The 20,181-nt window shown below is 42.0% G+C and overlaps 1 protein-coding gene across 2 annotated transcripts in view; it reads left to right on the top strand.

The window, feature by feature from the left end:
- Positions 1 to 20,181, top strand: part of LOC143774202 (uncharacterized) — a 132,862-nt gene that overhangs the window by 41,438 nt on the left and 71,243 nt on the right. For both annotated transcript variants that reach the window (XM_077261577.1, XM_077261578.1), the window contains one exon: positions 12,160 to 12,447. In XM_077261577.1, coding sequence (XP_077117692.1) covers positions 12,160 to 12,447 — 288 coding nt within the window. The remainder of the gene's footprint in view (positions 1 to 12,159; positions 12,448 to 20,181) is intronic.

Below are 20,181 nucleotides of genomic sequence, written 5' to 3'. Positions count from 1 at the left end.
GGCTTTCTAGAATTTGAAAAAAATCAATGTTCCTCGTATGTTACCTTTGCTTCGCTTGGCGCGGTTGGTTTGGAGGCAAATTAAAAAAAACTGTAGGATTCAAAGATATTGTGGCCGAGATGCCCCTGTGGAAAAATGGCTATTTTTCAATTTTATTGAATCACCCGTCCGCTGACTTCTGGATTGGACTTGGCGTCTCCTCAATAGGTGATTTGTATGATGTCTTCATGTCTTTTGAACAATTGCGAACCAAGCATGATATACCGAGATCCCAATTTTTCCGATATCTACAGCTAAGGTCAGCCGTACAATCATATATGAGACAGGTGAGTGCAGGTCGTGCTATATCCTCTCTACCCCTGATAGGAATTCTTAAATTGCAGGGCCCCCAAGGTCTTATCTCCTCCCTATATACCTATATGCTATCTTCGGGAGATGCGTCTACTGTTAACTCTATCAAGGGGAAGTGGGGGGGACTTCTTTCTGATATGCAGGTGGAGGAATGGGAAAACATTCTTGAATCCCCGATTAAAGTATCCCCGTCAGTTAATAACAGGATGACTCAACTATACATAATACATCAATCGTAGTGAACTCCAACAAGGCTTTTTAAGATGGGTCGGTTTCAAACGTCAGAGTATATGCGATGTCACTCCTTAGATGCAGACTTTATTCACATGATATGGAGTTGTCCCGTTGTTCTTCAATACTGGAGGGAGGTAACATCGCTACTAAAATCACTGCTATCAATTCCAGTTCCCCTTGACCCACTAGTTTGTATATTTGGAGTATGGGAGGAGGAGACTTGGGATCATTACATCGATACTTTCTTACGTGAGACGCTCTTTATGGTACGGAAGGTACTGGCTTTGCGGTGGATGGGGAACACTGGTCCATCCATGAGAGCGTGGATTGAGTTGGTCAACTCGATTATTCCATATGAACGCACGCTATATCAGAACAGAGGGTGCCCGGGTAAATTTGAAAAAAATCTGAGGTAGGTGGAATTCATCCCATCTTACTCTGTAGACTTGTTGTGGATTGGGGATATCGCATGGAGGGTCAGGTACGAGGTACGGTGGCGAATTTGTAGTTAGAGTAGATACAGTTCTAATTCAAGTGTTCTGGTTTTCTGAGGTTCTCCATTTATATACTTCATATGTTACAATCGATCCAACAGCTTTAATAATCAAAATATAACGTTGGTTATAGACGACAGTTGTATTTTATTTTATGCTTAATATTTCACAGTTTATATGTACCATGTATTATATTCAACAATCTTAGATGCAAAATGTTTGTAACATTACTTATTTTGTTGTTAATAAACGAATTTAAAAAAAAAAAACATCAGATGTTTCTGTTCTCAAAAAAGTACGACATAGTGATCATGGGAGATTTTAACTATCCAGATATTTGATGGAAATCTGTCTCAGGCAAAAGTAATGAGTTCAGAATATTCTGATCTACCTTTTGAAAGATAAAGTAGTCAGCAAAAGAAGAAGAGAGAACAAGAGGATCTGCAATCTTGGACCTAATTCTTACCAACAGGGATGAAATGGTTGAGGAAGTAAAGATGACTGGGAATTTAGGAGGCAGCAATCATGCTATCCTCAAATTTTGGATTGCAAGAGCAGGAAGACCAGCAAGGACTCAGACTTTAAGGTTGGACTTCAGAAAGGCAGATTTTAATGGATTCAGAAAAAGGGTAGGAAAGCATCAATGGTTGGATGTTGGACACAAGTGTCCAAGGAGGATGGGACATTTTGCTAAATGAAATTACAGTTATATGAAAAAGTTTGGGCACCCCTATTAATCTTAAGCTTAATGTTTTATAAAAATTGGTTTTTTTTGCAACAGCTATTTCAGTTTCATATATGTAATAACTGTTGGACACAGTAATGTTTCTGCCTTGAAATGAGGTTTATTGTACTAACAGAAAATGTGCAATCTGCATTCAAACAAAATTTGACAGGTGCATAAGTATGGGCACCTCACCAGAAAGGTGACATTAATATTTAGTAGATCCTCCTTTTGCAAAAATAACAGCCTCTAGTCGCTTCCTGTAGCTTTTAATGAGTTCCTGGATCCTGGATGAAGGTATTTTTGACCATTCCTCTTTATAAAACAATTCCAGTTCAGTTAAGTTTGATGGTCGCCGAGCATGGACAACCCTCTTCAAATGATCCCACAGATGTTCAATGATATTCAGGTCTGGGGACTGGGATGGCCATTCCAGAACAGTGTAATTGTTCCTCTGCATGAATGCCTGAGTAGATTTGGAGCGGTGTTTTGGATCATTGTCTTGCTGAAAGATCCATCCCCTGCGTAACTTCAACTTTGTCACTGATTCATGAACATTATTGTCATGTACTATGTACTATGTTCCTCACAGTGGAAATTGACAGGTTAAATCTCTGAGACAGCTTTTTGTATCCTCCCCTGAACAACTATGTTGAATAATCTTTGTTTTCAGATGATTTGACAGTTGTTTTGAGGAGCCCATGATGCCACTCTTCAGAGGAGATTCAAACAGGAGAACAACTTGCAAGTGGCCACTTTAAGTAGCTTTTCTCATTATTGCATACACCTGGCTATGAAGTTCAAAGCTCAATGAGGTTACAAAACCAAAAAAAGTGCTTTAGTAAGTCAGTAAAAAGTAGGTAGGAGTATTTAAAACAAGAAAATGATAAGGGTGCCCATACTTTTACAACTGTCAAATTTTGTTTGAATGCAGATTGCACATTTTCTGTTAGTACAATAAACCTCATTTCAAGGCAGAAACATTACTGTGTCCAACAGTTATTAGATATATGATACTGAAATAGCTGGTGCAAAAAACCCAATTTTTATAAAACATTAAGCTTAAGATTAATAGGGGTGCCCAAACTTTTTCATATAACTGTATGACTGCACAATTGGTAATAATCCACAGAAGAAGGAAGCATTGGAAACATTTAAAGACACCAGGATGGATGAACACAGGACTTAAATCACTTCTTAAAATGAAAAAAAAAAAATATATATTAAATGGAAAGAAGAATCTTATGCTGTCTCCGGGGAATGCAGGGCAAGTGTTAGAAGAGCTAAAACCAGTGATGAAGTGAGGCTTGCAAGGGAGACCAGAAGTAGTAAAAAATAATTTTGGGGGGTATGTCAAAAGCAAGAGAAAATTCAAAGGTGCTCAAGGATTTTTACAGGATGAAATGGGTGAAGTGGTCAAAAATTGTTGAGAAGGACAAACTTTTAAATTCTTATTTTGTGTCTGTGTTCTCTAAGAAAACAATTGTAACATCAACTGATCTTCACAGTGCCATCGAAGGAACAAAAGAATCCACACTATCCATAAACCGAGAGACTGCGAGGTAACACTTAGCTAATTTAAATGAATTTAAATTTCCTGGTCCAGATTAATTATATTCTAGCGTACTGAAAGAGTTAGCAGAGAAAATTGCAGAACCACTAGCCAGAATCTTTGAAAAATCCTGGAGAACAGAAGAAGTCCCAGAAGATTGGAGAAGGGTAAATGTTGTCCCTATCTTCAAAAAAGGAAAGAATATGGAGCCAGAAAATTGCAGGCTGGTGAGCCTTACATCTATACCAAGAAAGATCTGTGAACAAATTATTAACAGCATGTATGTAAGTGCTTGGATAAGAATACAGTAATTAACCAGAGCCTGCATGTTACTATTTCTTGACAAATAGTCTCTCGTTTTTTCCTTTTTGTTGGAATTAACCAGAGCCAGCATGGGTTTGTGGCAAACAATTCATGCCAGACTAATCTAATTTCCTTCTGTGATGGAATCACTGACTGGGTGGATCAGGGAAGTGCAGCAGATATAGTACCATATTTTTTGCTTTATAAGACTCACCTGATTATAAGACGCACCTAGATTTTAGAGAGGAAAATAAGAAAAAAAATATTTTGAGCCAAATAGTGTGCAAAAACCTTTAATAAAAATACAAAAATATTATCTGTGGATGACACTCTGTTATGGGGATCTGTCAATTACAGTACAGTGCCTGAAGTACCAAATATTGTCACTACCACCCCCTCATCCTCAGGAATATACCCACTTACTGTATACATGGATGTATTCTGAAATATACCCATTGATGCAGTATATTCTGAAGGATGATGGGGGTTGTTTGCTCATCTTTCCTAAAAGGATCTCGGACTTGTGAGTACCGTAGTTGCAACATTCAATAGTGTGCAGGAACAGATATGTCATGGGTGGAGGCAGCTCAGCAACACTTCCCTCCACCAATCACTATCCATCCCTGCAGCGGAGGAGAATCGGTCTTCTCTCCCTCCTCAGCTTTAGTCCTCTTTCACACATTCGTGTCTCCAGTACGTGTGGTGACCGTTTTCATACGTACAGGAGAAACTGTCACACGTAGACCCATTCGAATTAATTGGTCTGTGTACATGTCAGTGTGTTTCCACGGACCGTGTGCCCCACACATAGACATGTCCTTTTTTTACTGTCAGCATGGGCGGCAAAACGCTGTTCCCCGGCTTCTGGTGCTGAAGACGGCTGTCATCATTCTCCCCTGCTCTGCCGGTGAACGGCAAGAGCAGAGGAGAATGAGATCATCTATATTCAAGTCAGAACAATGTCAGCAGGTGGGGGCTTTTTGGACTATTACTATTACTTCCATCAACCTACACCTGCTGCCGCTAATAACAGTGACAGCAGGAGCAGATGATGGGGATATTCCCCCTGCTGCCTGCGATATAACTAAATAAATGAAAAACCCACTTGCCTGTAGCGGTGGCAAGTGGGGTTCATATTTGTGGTGTTAATGTCACCTTTGTATTTTCAGGTGACATCAAGCTCACGGCTTAGTAACGGAGAGGTGTCTATTAGACACCTCTCCATTACTAATCCTATAGTTGTATTGTAAATAAAGAAACAGCCAGAAAAAAGTAATTTAATTGAAAAAATGACAGACTTCTTTAATATTCTTAATATACTTATGACGATCTCCTGTAATAAAGGTGAAATAAAAAAACAACATGCCATACCTGGCTGTCGTTCTGTCCCACGCCTTAATCCATGTCTAGGGGAGAAATAATTTTCAACCTGGACTTTGCCAAGATGCGACCGTCCAGGCTGAAAGCCACTGGTGAATGAGCTGCTTTGAGCGCAGCATCATTCACCAGCGGTGACATTATAGAGGCTGGGTCGAAATCTCCATCTGTGCCGCATCCGCGGCCATTTTTTTTTGAGACATCGCGTAGAGGCAAGCGCTGATGGAGATCTCGGCTTTCCATCTGCGCCTGCGCTGACTGAGAAGCCGGACCCTGGAAGAAGAATGGCGGCCGCCATATGCCGCTACCGCTCACCACCGTACCACCACCGCTCACCGCAGGACTGCCACACCACCAACCGCAACACCCCCAGCGCTGGGCCTGAAGCATAGCTAAGAACAGTGTGTTCGGTTTATAAGATGCATTCCCATATTCTCCCTAATTTTGGAGATCATAAAAGTGCGTCTTATAATCTGAAAAATGTTATATCTCAACCTGAGCAAAGCATTTGATAAAATATCTACTATCCTTATTGAATCAATGACCAAGTATGGGATTGACTAGGCAACAGTTAGGTGGATTCATAACTGGCTCAGTGATCGTACTCAGAGGGGTAGTAAATGATTGCACATCAAATTCGAAAAATGTTTCAAGTGGGGTACCAAAAGATGATGCAAAGCTAGGATGAATAACTAACACTAAAGAAGACAGAGAAAGGATTCAGAAGGATCTAGATAATCTTGAACAATAATCAGCATCTAAAATAATGATATTTAATAGAGAGAAATGCAAGATTCTACACCTGGGCAAGAAAAACAAAATTGGAGGAATAGAACTAAGCAACTGTTCGTGTGAAAAAGACTTGGGTATACAAATAGATTACAGACTGCACATGAGTCAACAGTGTGATGCAGCAGCAAAAATTCAAATACAGTTCTAGGATGTATTAAGTGAAGCCTAGAGACTAGATAGTAAGTAAGTAAGTAGTAGTAGTAGTAGGCTCGACAGACATCTGTCTGAGATGGTTTAGTCAATTTTGTGCTCAATTGAACAGGGGGTTGGACACTTTGACCCTTTACGTCTCTTCCAACTCTAATATTCTATGATTTTATGACAGTATTTCCACAGACATAGGTGCAGAGTACACAAACTGGCTAAAAGGACATTACTCCCACTGGCTGGGGGTACAGAGTACACACAGTGGGATAAAGGACTACTCCCACTTGCTGGGAGTTGCAGAGTACACACATCGGCTTTTAGCACAGTACTACCATAGAGATGGGTTACAGAGTACACAGCATTTTTTTCAGAGTGCGCAGTCAGAATCCCTCGCTCTAGCTGCATCCTATCCATATACTAATGAGAGCATAGTGGTTGGCGGCACTCATTATTCGGCCTTTTTACAGGGGGAGTCATGTTGTCATGTTGGACGCTGTTCACATTAGGGCGTCCGACAGACAGCGGTAATTCCACATACGTCCACTACACGCTCAGTAGCGTCGGCTAGACTTTATCCAGCTTGCTCTGGGTTAATCTAGCTGGTAATTTGGTTGGAGGCTGGGTCACGCCCACGGCCTTTAAATAGTTGTGCTGGACTTTGGGGCGTCGCCGATTATAGCTTTTGCTTTGTGCCTAGTGAAACTGGTCTGGAGTGGTGGTCCTTGTAGGAATATCGTATCTGGTGGTGTATTATCCTTTTGTCATATTCCTCCTTCCTATATTTGTATTTGTTTTGCCCTGTGCACATAATAGTGTATTCCTGTGTGTCTGCGGTGTGGTGCGTTTTTCGGTTTTTCCTGTCTGTGGGGATTGCTGTGTGGTCTCTTCACTGGGTGGCGGGTGGTGGTTTCAGCTTAGGGCTGAAACAGGAGACAGGGTCAGGCCTGGCGGCCAAGACATGCACACCTTTAGTGTAACTTCTGGGAAAGGGACAGACAGTGTTTCCCTAGCCTGAGGGATATAATAATAATCTAATAATAATAATAATAATCTTTATTTATATAGCTCCAACATATTCCGCAGCGCTTTACAGATTAACAGTTTCAAACACAACAGTCATAGGTAACAATGTTAACATTATCACAGGGGCCCGGGTACTCAGCCTTAGCCTACCTAGTATCCCTGTGACACATGTGCTGCATCGACCAATAATAGCCATGCCAATACTTGACATGGCTCCGGAAGAGCCCTTGAACATGCTATATTAGACTGGCGAACCCAAACAAGATACTTGACGTACTGTAAAAAGTCCATGTATGAGATTCCGTAACGGACCCTAGGTGTTTGGTAGGGACCTCAAACTTTCCTGTTCGGCTTCTCTCATGCCTTATCACTACACTTGATCTCTTCATGTATCTCTTGAAATGTGCAGGGCGAGAGGCCAGAATCAATACATGGAAATGTACAAGCTCCTCGGTGTCAGAGTGTGGGATCACTTGTCTCCTCGGACTTGCCATGGTGGGAGGAAGAAGAATTCAATCAACCAACCACCTGTTTGCACTGTTCTGGCTTCAATAGTGGAGTCCCGCGCTCCCCTGCAAAGTGGGACAGGAAGCTGTGTCTCGTGGATGAGTGTGTTTGTTGTGCTCCCACAGCAGGCACATTTTAACCTGGCCCTCTGCCTCGGTCTCTGCGTGCGCCATCAGCAGCATGTCCACTTCCCTGTCCCTTACCATGTGTCTTGTCCATATTAAATTAGGTATATAATATCTGCCTGCAAACTTTCCAGTATTAATGGGGAAAATAAAATATTTAGCCCTGAAAAGGACTTTTGTTTTTAGATTACAGCAGCAGGATACCAATAAAAGGACTATTGGGCTGCGTGTCCACAATCAGTAATACTAGCATTCTGGAAGCAGCATATATTCACTGCGTCCAAAACGCTGCGCTGTAGAATGCAAAGACAGTTCATGAGATTAATAGAAATCCCATGACTACTGTGTTTTTTTTTTTTTGCGCTGCGGAAAATCACCTGCAGAGTGGGTTTCTGAGCCACATCATGTCAATTTCTCTTGTGGGAATTATGTATGTTCTGTGCAAAATTACCCCATAGACTAATATTAGATGTGGTAAATCCGCAGTTAAAAAAGCAAATGTGTTATAAGTATGTTTATGCAGGAGTTTTTATCCTTATCTTAATAAATAATTATTTACAATGACTTTGGGTCCCCCCTATTTTTGATAACCAGCCAAGGTAAAGCAGGCAAACTGCGGGCTTAGATTATCAGGCTCAGAAGGTCCATGGTTATTGGACCCTTAGCAGCCTAAAAAAATGCACCCTGCAACCGCCCCACCATCTAAACTGATGCACCTATTCTGGACCATTGCCCTGGTTAGGTGACAGTCGGGGTAATGGTGATTTGGTTTGATGACAGCTGGGATTTGTCAAAAATCATATCTTGCATCAAGCCCTGGGACTAGTAATGGAGAAGTGTCTATCAGACACCCCCATTATTAACCTGGTAGTAAAAAAATAAAAACACAGAAAAAAATTATTTATTTGAATAAAGACTCCCCCACACTATATCTTGTTCACCAGTGTATTGAAAAAAAAAATCCCATACAAGTCTGCAGTAATCCACCGAATCAGAAGTACTCTAGAAAAGGATACATGAAAAACCTAAAAAGACAGAAATAAAAACAAGAGACGCTCCCTTGTTCATCAGTTTATTACCCAGTATGTTTCCAGGCATTTCCAATGTAATCCTCACTCCTCGATTCTGCCTCCGGCGCTGTAAAGTGACCTCTATTCACAGACGCTGGGGAGTGACTGCAACGACCATCAGAGCCAATGACGATGATGAGAGTTGTAACTTTATTTACAGAAAATCCAGTTTGTGGCTTGTATTTCGTGGGCCAATTAGGCAATTTTATTTATGCCATTATTTTTAGGGCTGTTATTTTTTGGCTGAAAGGATCCAGATAACCAAGGACCTTCATAGCCTGATAACATCAACTCACATCTGTCTGCTTTACCTTTGCTGGTTATCAAAAATGAAAGAGAACCCTTGTCCTTTTATTTACTTAATACGTTAAAGGGAATGTGCCAGGTAACTTTTTTTGTGCTATACTAAGAATATTCTGAAATAGGGTTTGGGCAGCCCTTTCAGAATATGTAACGTTTGATGCTCTCAGTTCTCTGGTTTTCTTGCTGTCACCACGGGAGAAGTGAAGGCCACGCGCTGCCCTATTAAGTAAATGTTCACTGCTCCCCATGCTCACCTCTCGGCACCAGTTCATGATAGTAAATATCTTCTCAGGTGCTGAGGGGTGGGCGGGTGGAGAGATGCCAAGCATCACATCACCGGGTCTTCTATAAGACCCGATGACATGATGCGGCCGGCCAGTCACGGTAATGCAAATAGCAAATATGGCTGCGGAATTACTGTGTATGGCAAGAAATTCCCCCATGTTTATTGGTTGGGAAGAGCCACAAAACATGCGGGAGGTGGACTCGTGCATGGCGCTCAAGCACCCACAATACTCGATCAAGTTTTTTTCGGTTTTTGTTTTTTTGCTCCCCTTCTCAGAGCCATAACTTTTTTACTTTTTCTGTCAATATTGCAATGTGAGGGCTTGTTTTTTGTGGGACGAGTTGTACTTTTGAACGACATCATTCATTTTACCATGTCATGTAACAGAGAACGGGAAAAAAATTCCAAGTGCGGTGAAATTGCAAAAAAAAGTTCAATCCCACACTTGATTTTTGTTTGGCTTTTTTGCTACGTTCCCTAAATGCTAAAACTGACCTGCCAATATGATTCTCCAGTCATTACGAGTCCAGAGACACCAAACATGTCTGGGTTCTTTTTTTTTTTTTTTAAATCTAAATGGTGAAAAAAAATTCCAAACATTGTTAAAAAAATAAATTAAAAAATTGCGCCATTTTCGGATACATGTAGTGTCTCCATTTTTTGTGATCTCGGGTTGGGTGAGGGCTTATTTTTTGCGTACGGAACTGTCGTTTTTATTGATACCATTGTGGTGCAGATATGATTTTTTGATCGCCTGTTATTACATTTTAATGCAATGTCTCGGCGACCGAAAAAGCATAATGCTGGCATTTTGACTTTTTTTCTCGCTACGCCGTTTAGCGATCAGGTTAATCCTTTTTCTATTGAATGATCGGGCGATTCTGAATGCAGCGATACCAAATATGTGTATGTTTGATGTTTTTCTTTGCTTTATTTTGAATGATCAGATCGCCTCTATATAGCAGAATTATTTGCTTGCTATGAGCGCCGACCACCGGGTGTCACTCACAGGAAGCCGGCACTGACAACCATAGAGGTTTCCAGGAGACCTCTGGCTGTCATGCCAATGAACCGGTGACCCGCAATCGCGTGACGGGACTCAGCGGGGGGTGGGTTTTAGGCCCGATGGCCAGAAGCAAGTTAAATGCCGCTGACAGCAGCATTTAATGGGTTAATAGCCTCAGGTGGATCGCGATTCCAACCGCAGCTATTCCGGGCACATGTCAGCTGTTCAAAACAGCTACCACTTGCTGGGAAAGATGTGGGTTCTCCGCCGGAGCCCACATCAAAGGGAGGGAGTCTGACTGGGGCATACTATTATGCCCAGTGTCGGAAAGGGGTTAATCCACACCATAAACCTTTCTGGCATAATGGCAAAGCATAAGATGACTTACAGCACAGTCCAGGATACAGCACACTTCGTCTCCCACTGGAGCTACCGCCTGGAGACTTCCCTGTCTCCAAACACACCGCAGAGGAAAAAAAGGAGCTGGACAGTGAACGTCCCCAACCGCACCCTTGGGAGGGAGATATGGCGAGTGGCTGTCCCACCCAGCTCTTAAAACCACTCACAAAAATCCCAACCCTGTCATGGCCGATTAACCCCTCAACATACTGGAGAGAAACTTTGGGGGGTGTACTTTACTGTATAAGTTAAAAGAGGCTTTACTTTGATAAATCTAAGGTTTAAATCATATACTGGTTTGTTTCACTTGTAACTTTACTTGCAAAATATTACAGTATGATTATCTGCGTGCTAATGGGCACCATCTTTTCCTCCCCCTCTTTCCTCCGAAAACCGGAAGAGGTAACTACAGTAGCCTCATAATAAATTGAGGCACCCATGCCCGTTTCTTTCTTTTGTCCTAGTATGGCATACTCCTACTTTTGGTTCCCTGATGAGCCCCAATTACAGGAGGGGGCGAAATGCTTAGGGACAAGGGACATCAATACTGGAAGTTACTGCAACCAGCTAAGTGATCCATTGTGATCGTTTTTTAATTCAATTGGCTTTCTAAATTGTCTTCTTTGCATAGAACGCCTTAAATTGCGTATAATGGTGACCTATATACATTTGCATAAAATGCACTATATATCTATGGATCTATCTTGAGCACACATGCACTTTACTAAGGAAGCTGTGATCTAGCTCCGGGGGTATTGGCTAATTAGCAGAGGCGCCACCTTCAGCCATATTAACCTCGGGCTCCCTGGCCTCTACAGAGACATTTTCTTTTATAGACACAGCCTATCGGCATCATAGACAACAAGCTGTATACTGTGTGCATGTTGGGTTATTGTTAGGGGCATGCAGGGACTTTATGGGATTGTACATTGATTTTAGGGTGCCAACCTCCACTGCTAGGTAGGCCATCCGTGTATAAGGGACCCCTTGGTGCCAGTATAGCATTGCTGCACCACACTGTGTTTAATCCCTTGTCTGATATTCATACAATATTCCCCTATCTCAAGGGCCTGGGAGGTGCTACTTTTATGTCTATTTTTCTAAAAAATTGTGAATGTATTGTTCTTAACAACATTGAGTATTAAAAGTTACATTTTAAGGGTTGTTTTCTTTTTTGGTTTACGCAGTTTTCAGATTTACAGCAAATTTATTCTCCGCAATTCAAATTTTTTGAAGAAGTCAAATTCAGATAAAAAAAAAATAATAATTCCCCCTCTCTATTGTCAACATACACAGGCAAAGTGTAAGAAAATCCTACACTGATATCTCATTGTAACATACAGGAATTACATAATTAATGTCCCAAAAGGTCAATCGGAGGATGATAAAATGGGCTTTGAGCAGCCTCAATGTGTGATCTGGTTTGTCCCAATCCTGGTGAATTTTTTAATTTTGTCTCTCTACAGCTGGAAGTCAAATTCTGGAGAAATACAAAGAGTATCTGATTAAAAGAATAATGTACGTCCATCCAGTTATAAATCATCTGTGCCATGAAGATCTGCTGATAAGTGAAGGCTTTGATTACAGACAGAGTAGACCAAACGCCAAGGTCATGATGAGACTTCTGTATGATGTGATCAGAGATTGGGATGACGAAGACAAGGACACTGTTTGTCAAGTGTTCTACAATTCTAATCCCGATGTTATTTATGACCTGAAAATGAGGGAAAACTCATCGAAATTTCAGAAATCAAGTAAGTAAACATGATCAAATCTATTACTCCCTCCACTGCATAAGGAAATGAGAAATATTTTATTTCTTTGAAACTTATTTATTAAAAAAATATACCGTATATAAGCGAGTATAAGCCGACCTGAGTATAAGCCGGGACCCCTAATTTTGCCACAAACAATGGAAAAACTTAATGACTCGAGTATAAGCCTAGGGTGGGAAATGCAGCAGCTACTGGTAAATTTCAAAAATAAAAATGGTTACCAATAAAAGTAAAATTAATTGAGACATCAGTAGGTTAAGTTTTTTTGAATATCCATATTGAATCAGGAGCCCCATATAATTCTCCATACTGTTCATTATTGCCCCATAGTTGCTCCATATAAAGCTGTGCCACATATAATGCTCTATACAGTTCATAATGGGCCCCATAAGATGCTTTGTACAAAAATATGCCCCATATAATGCCGCACAAAGGTTGATTATGGCCCCATAAGGTGCTCCATAGAAACATTTGCCCCATATGCTGCTGCTGCGATAAAAAAAAAAAATGACATACTCACCTCTTGTCCTGAGCAGGACGGGACACCGGCACTTGCGATATTCACCTGTCCCCGTTCCACTGCTGCGCACTAAACACGTCATCGCGCCCTCTGACCTGAACGTCACAGCCAGAGGATGCGGAAGATGGCGTGGCGCGCGGCAGTGGAACGGGGACAGGTGAATATCGCACGGCTCACCCTTCCCCGTTATACTCACCCTCCTGGCACGGTTTGCTCGTCCCTGCTTCTCTGATGGTCTCTCCAGCGCCGACAGCTTGTTCCGGTGTGCAGCTGTCACTGGTACCGCTCATTAAAGTAATGAATATGTGGAGTTGCATCCATATTCATCACTTTAATGAGCAGTACCACGTGACCGCTGAACACCGGAAGGGCTGCGGGTGCCAGAGAAGCAGGGGCGTGCAGAGACACGCTGGGAGCAGGTGAGTGTGATAGACAGCTGCTGCTCCACCTCCCCGCCCACCTCCTGGAACAATGACTCTAGTATAAGCCGAGAGGGGCACTTTCAGCCTAAAAAAAATGGTCTGAAAATCTCGGCTTATACTCGAGTATATACGATACACACACATATATATAATAGTCCTTCATAGTCGAAAATGACCATGACTTCAGGATTAGAAGGGAATTCAGTTATGGGTCCGGAGGTGGCTGATGAGGCCAATCCAGGCCCTGAAAGTTCACCCACATACTTGACACAAGGAAGTAGATGTGGTCAGTACACTAGATTCTGCTTGTGCCTTACGGACAGCACGCTTTCTTTTTGCATCCAAGATTTTACTATCTTCAGCTGCACGTGCTCCTGAGGTGATCCTGCCCTGCCAACCTGGACGATCCATGGCAAGCTCTTCCCATTCATTGATGTTGACTTCCAGGATTTTAAGATACATGAAAGATATATATCTTTGTACCGTGTTAGCCAGTAGATAGAAAAATATTTAGAATTGAGAGTCCTCAGTGGTTGATACCTTTTAATGGCTAACTGAAAAGATGGTAACAAATTGCAAGCTTTCGAGACTACATACGTCTCTTCATCAGGCAAAGACTAAAACAAATTCTGAAGAATCATATAGTTATACACAACACAGCACAGAACTGCCATTATGGGAGAGTGATAAACAGTTGTGTCCATAAATATTGGAACAGTACCTAGATAAGAAGTGAATTTTTTATTGTTCTCTGATTGGGGTCTAGTTCTGTGTTATGATGCCCCATAAGGTCTGAAGTGCAAATTCCTTAATTGATGTAAAAAGACATAAATAAATGCGACACATTCATTCCTGCACTAAGTGTGTCAAAGGTTGTCAGAAATTTATACTCCCAGATTCTCCTGTCTCTCTGAGATTTGAAGTTACCTTTCAATACAAGTAATTTTAGGTCCATGGTGCTATGATCAGGCATACAAAAATGTATTGCCACAGGTATATCCATTCTTTTTTTCTCTTAATGTGTGGTGATGAGAGTTCATCCTTGTTCTCGGTTTATGCCCTGTCTCCCCTACATACAGACCCCCGGTTGGACACTTAGTGCAAATAATTAGGTACACCACATTAGAAGTGACGCAGCTGAATGTACCTGGTATCTTATAGTCCTGATGTGAATTGAGGATCTTTATCTTGTTTGTGGTCATTATAAATGGACAGGTTTTACATTTTTTCTGGTTGCAAGGAAAGGTACCTGCAGCTGTTGGAGAGGACAGGGAGCTTCTGACAATGATACTTCTTAGATTTGGGGGCTGCCTAAAATACAGTAGTGGGAGGTCTGGAAAAATGGATTGTGATCGGGCATCTTTTTACACCTCCCCTTAGCACTTCCAGATTTTGATTGTAGGTAACTACTAGAGGCACCCGGTTATTTTCTTCTTTAGCTTTGTAATGTAGCAGGTGATTCCTTGATATTCTGGTGAATCTTGTGATCTGGTTTTCAATTGTTCTTGGATGGTAGCCCTGATTGAAAAAGGCCTTTCTGAGGTGACCAAGGTGTTCATCTCTATCCATGGGGTTGGAACATATACAATTGTATCTGATGGCTTGGCTGTAGACAATAGAGTTTGTGTTTTTGATGGAAACTGTCCCATTTAAGGTATGTCGGACGGTCGATTGGCTTCTGACACAGGGATATCTCTATTCCATTGTTCTGCAGCTTAATGGTGGTGTTAACTAGCAGCCAATAGTTGGATTGTTTGCTTTATTAAATCCTGTCATAGACTGATCCCTTGTCCAAAGATTAATAATTGGGATGTGAATCTAGTTCTAGAAGTGCTAACTAAAAACCCCTTTTAGCCCCTACAGTAAGTCTCCAAAAGGAATCTCACTCCTAAGATCATAATAGTTGTAGCACTGACATCCGCTCGTAGAGTCAGTCATATTCAGGCTTTATCGGTAAATCCCCCATACACTCATGTGATGGAAGACAGAGTGGTCTAATCTCGAGACTTGACTAGGCCTACCCACCAAAAAGGTGGCTAAGAGATTCCATAGGACTCAGGAGATTGTTCTTCACTCTTTTTTTAGTACAACAACAAAAAAACCCAAGCAGAGCAGTTCCATACAGTAGATGTCAGAAAAGCATTAATTATAGGTATAGAAGCAACTAAAGTGTGGAGGAAAACCCTATCATTGTTCGTGTCCTTTCAGGGGGATAGGAAAAGGCTTAAAGTCTCAAAGAGTACCTTAACAAGGTGGATTAGTGGTGCCATCAGTACAGCTTTTTCGACCAGTAGTGTGTCCATAACAGAAGGCATTAAAGCTCATTTCACTCGAGAGATTGCAACTTCTTGGGTAGATAAGGTGGAGGTACCTATCGACCAGATATATAACTTTGTCCTCTTCTTCAACCTTCTATGGACATTACAGGCTGGAATCCACGACTGATCTAACTTTTGGCAGAAGGATTCTACAAATGATGCTCCCTCCCAAAGGTGGATTGTTATTCTATATAAATCTCTCAGCTGGTGCTGTCATAGGTGAAAGGAAAAATATAAGTTACTTACACAGTTATGAAAAAATATGCATCTTCTTTTTCTATTAGTCCTGAAGCTCAAAATGTATGTTCCATCAGTATCAGACACCCCAATATTCATAACTGTACATTGGAGAAGCAAAGTCTGAGGAGGTTTTTTCATCTTAGCCATTTATCCCTCTTCAAACCTCAAACCCTAGACTCTGTTTCCCAGAATGGATAACCTTCTTCAACCATTTGGTCATCGTAGCTAATTTTGGCCTCAAAGGGGTTTTTAATTTTAGTTTGGTCACTTCTTGGCTATACAAAATTTCCTCTCTTTTTAAACATGTGGTTCTTTTACCCAAAAGAGGTTTTTATTGTCAGGTACCTCTCCTGGAGATTTTATATGAGTGAGGAGAGGAGTGAGGTGAATGCTCCCTCCCAGGAGAGACCTTGTTGATTTATAATTTTCTCTGACAATTACATATTCCTTTATATAATCTCTAACATTTTTTCCACAATACTGTAGATGTTTGTTAACCTTATTGGTATAAAGACCTGGAAACCTTTTAGACAATGAGCACCACATTAGCTTTTCACCAGTCGCTTGAAACGGTATCATTCATGCATAGAGGCAGAGCAAGAACTGAGCTACATTCCATAAGAACTCTACACTACAAACATATTATGGTTCCATCCATTTTCCCACATTTACTTTAAGAAATGCCAATTCCTGAAATATTATGGTCACATTTTTCTTCACTGTTTGAAACCATGGATCTCCTCAGCTTCTGATTTAATCCCCCTACACACACTGTCCATTCCTTCACTCTCCAACGAAATCAGACCCCTCTTTTACTCATCTACCCTTTTATCTTCTTTTGTCTTCTCCTCCTTATCCCTATTTGAAATGATCTGCTACCCTTGCTAGAATTCTCTCCCCAGATCAGCAGACGCTTTTCCATTCAGAAGCAATTTATCTGCAGAATACTGACTGTATTCCAATGAGAAGTTAGACCAGAATTCCAAGAACCCAAGATTTAAGACCTGAATTTAACTCCCTATCTTCCCTCTGTCTCTACTGCGATGCACATGGCACAGTCAATTTTCTAGAGACTACTAGTTCGGGGGTTCTTCTCTTCAACTTGCAATGTAATACTTCATCTACCAATTATTTTGTCATTATTTCCCACATGGACCATGGTCCCGGGATCATCACCAGCCCCCACAGTAAATGTATTTTTCCCTTCCACTTCATGCCTATCCCTGCACCAGAGAGACAGCAAACCATTTGGTTAAGGCTAAAAATGATTTTGTCTTTCAAATTATAGAATAGCCTATAACCACAAATTGTCTAACCAAGCCTTCATTAATCTCTCTGCTACCAGCTCTGCTTTTCTTCCAGATATTAGGGAGAACAGTATCCTTATAGTCTTGGGTTGTCCATTTTGAGCCCCTGCATAATCACCAAACATAGCAATTTTGCTTTTTGTGTACAGAAATGGTAGTGGCCTTCTTTCCATTACTACATTACCCATCTTCTGGCATGCTTGTTCTGACCCACTTGTCCACCTTCCATATCTTCACAACTAATTGCTTGCTCAGTAACCAGCATACGCTGTGACGGGGTATTCGACAGAGCAGAAAGAGACACCAGGCCGATAAACAATCCAACAAGATTTATTAGAACAAGAAACTGGGACAATGCAAATGAAAGTAATTATGCAGCGTCCACAATGAATCCACAGAAAGGGAGTAGATCCAGGGGTGCCACCCGGCAATCCGACGCCAGGGAAATAGCAATAGTCCTTGAGTGAATTCAATAGACCCACCAGATGAGGGGCACAACACATTTCTACGTGGCAGCTTCCAACAATACACACCGTCACAAAGATCTCGCCTCAGCCTAAGATCCCAGCCCTTTGCAAGTCACCTCACAACAACAGTCTTCAGATTCAGTCCTTAAATCCAGTAGGGTGGTGAGACATCACAATTCTGTGTGGCAGAATGATCTCCAATCTCCATACATGATACCAGGATCCAGCTGCAGCTGCAGATCCTTGTCCTTCAAAGCACACAGCATCGACTAACAGAACATGTGTCTTGGTGTCCTGTTGTGAATTCCGTTCTCGAACGCTCTCCTGTGGTCATGAATGGTACTTCGGCGAGTTCTGTCCGTGGACTCCCTCTGGTGGCTGTGAGTGGAACTGCTGGTCCTTGAGATTACTTCCACAGCTGCCCTCGTTTGCAGCTATCCTGGCTTCTCTATTTAACTCCACTCAGATCGTTACTTCATGCCAGCTGTCAATGTATCAGTACTGGTCCAGATCTCTCTCGGATCTTTCTGATGACCTGTCTACTCCAGCAGAAGCTAAGTCCCTGCTAGTTAATTTGTTGTTCATTGTGTACTGAATATATTTCTTAGTACTTGCTAAGTTCTAGTCCAACTTGCTAACATGATATTGCCTTGCTAGCTGGAAGCTCTGGGTGCAGAGTGGCACCTCCGCACCGTGAGTCGGTGCGGGGGTCTTTTTGCACACTCTGCGTGGCTTTTTGTAGATTTTTGTGCTGACCGCATAGATTCCTTTCCTATCCTCAGTCTATTTAGTAAGTCTGGCCTCCTTTGCTAAAACCTGTTTCATTCCTGTGTTTGTGACTTTCCTCTTAACTCACCGTCAATATTTGTGGGGGGCTGCCTTTTCCTTTGGGGAATTTCTCTGAGGCAAGGTAAGGCTTTATTTCCTATCTTTAGGGGTAGTTAGCTCTTAGGCTGTGAAGAGGCGTCTAGGGAGAGTTAGGTACGCTCCACGGCTATTTCTAGTGTGTGTGATAGGATTAGAGTTTGCAGTCAGCAGAGATCCCACTTCCCAGAGCTTGTCCTGTCGTCTAGTTTAACCATCAGGTCATTCCAGGTGCTCCTAACCACCAGGTCCATAACAGTATAGCTGGCCCACAAAGTGTTAATGCATCTCAATAGAGGGATAAGAGAAGTTCTGAGACCATTTTTTTTCTCTGCAGTGTGTTTTGTCTTTCTTTTCCCCTTAATCTCTGGGTGGTTCAGGACTCAGGTGTAGATATGGACATTCAAGGTCTGTCCTCTTGTGTTGATCAACTCGCTGCAAGGGTACAAAGCATTCAAGATTATGTAGTTCAGAATCCGATGTTAGAGCCTAGAATTCCAATTCCTGATGTTTTCTGGGGATAGATCTAAATTTCTGAATTTCAAAAATAATTGTACACTGTTTCTTGCTTTGAAACCCCGCTCCTCTGGTGATCCCATTCAGCAAGTAAAAATCATTATTTCTTTGCTACGTGGCGACCCTCAAGACTGGGCATTCTCCCTTGCGCCAGGAGATCCTGCATTGCTTAATGTAGATGCGTTTTTTCTGGCGCTTGGATTACTTTATGATGAACCTAATTCTGTGGATCAGGCAGAGAAAATCTTGCTGGCTTTGTGTCAGGGTCAGGATGAAGCGGAGGTATATTGCCAGAAGTTTAGAAAGTGGTCTGTGCTTACTCAATGGAATGAGTGTGCCCTTGCAGCAATTTTCAGAAAGGGTCTTTCTGAAACCCTTAAGGATGTTATGGTGGGGTTCCCCACGCCTGCTGGTCTGAATGAATCAATGTCCTTGGCCATTCAGATCGATCGGCGCTTGCGTGAGCGCAAGGTTGTGCGCCATTTGGCGGTATCCTCTGAGCAGAGGCCTGAGCCTATGCAATGTGATAGGACTTTGACCAGAGCTGAACGGCAAGAACACAGATGTCAGAATGGGCTGTGTTTCTACTGTGGTGACTCCACTCATGCTATCTCTGATTGTCCTAAGCGCACTAAGCGGTTCGCTAAGTCTGTCACCATTGGTACTGTACAGCCTAAGTTTCTTTTGTCCGTTACTCTGATTTGCTCTTTGTCGTCCTACTCTGTTATGGCATTTGTGGATTCGGGCATTGCCCTGAATTTGATGGACTTGGAGTTTGCCAGGCGCTGTGGTTTTTTCTTGGAGCCCTTGCAGTACCCTATTCCATTAAGGGAAATTAATGGTACGCCTTTGGCCAAGAATAAACCTCAGTACTGGACTCAGTTGACCATGTGCATGGCTCCTGCACATCAGGAAGATATTCGCTTTTTGGTGTTGCATAATTTGCATGATGTGGTCGTGTTGGGTTTGCCATGGCTACAGGTCCATAATCCAGTATTGGATTGGAAATCAATGTCTGTGTCCAGTTGGGGTTGCCAAGGGGTGCATGGTGATGTTCCG

Source organism: Ranitomeya variabilis, chromosome 5, assembly GCF_051348905.1.
Source record: "Ranitomeya variabilis isolate aRanVar5 chromosome 5, aRanVar5.hap1, whole genome shotgun sequence".
Lineage (NCBI taxonomy): Eukaryota > Metazoa > Chordata > Amphibia > Anura > Dendrobatidae > Ranitomeya > Ranitomeya variabilis.
This window is presented reverse-complemented; position numbering and strand designations above follow the sequence as displayed.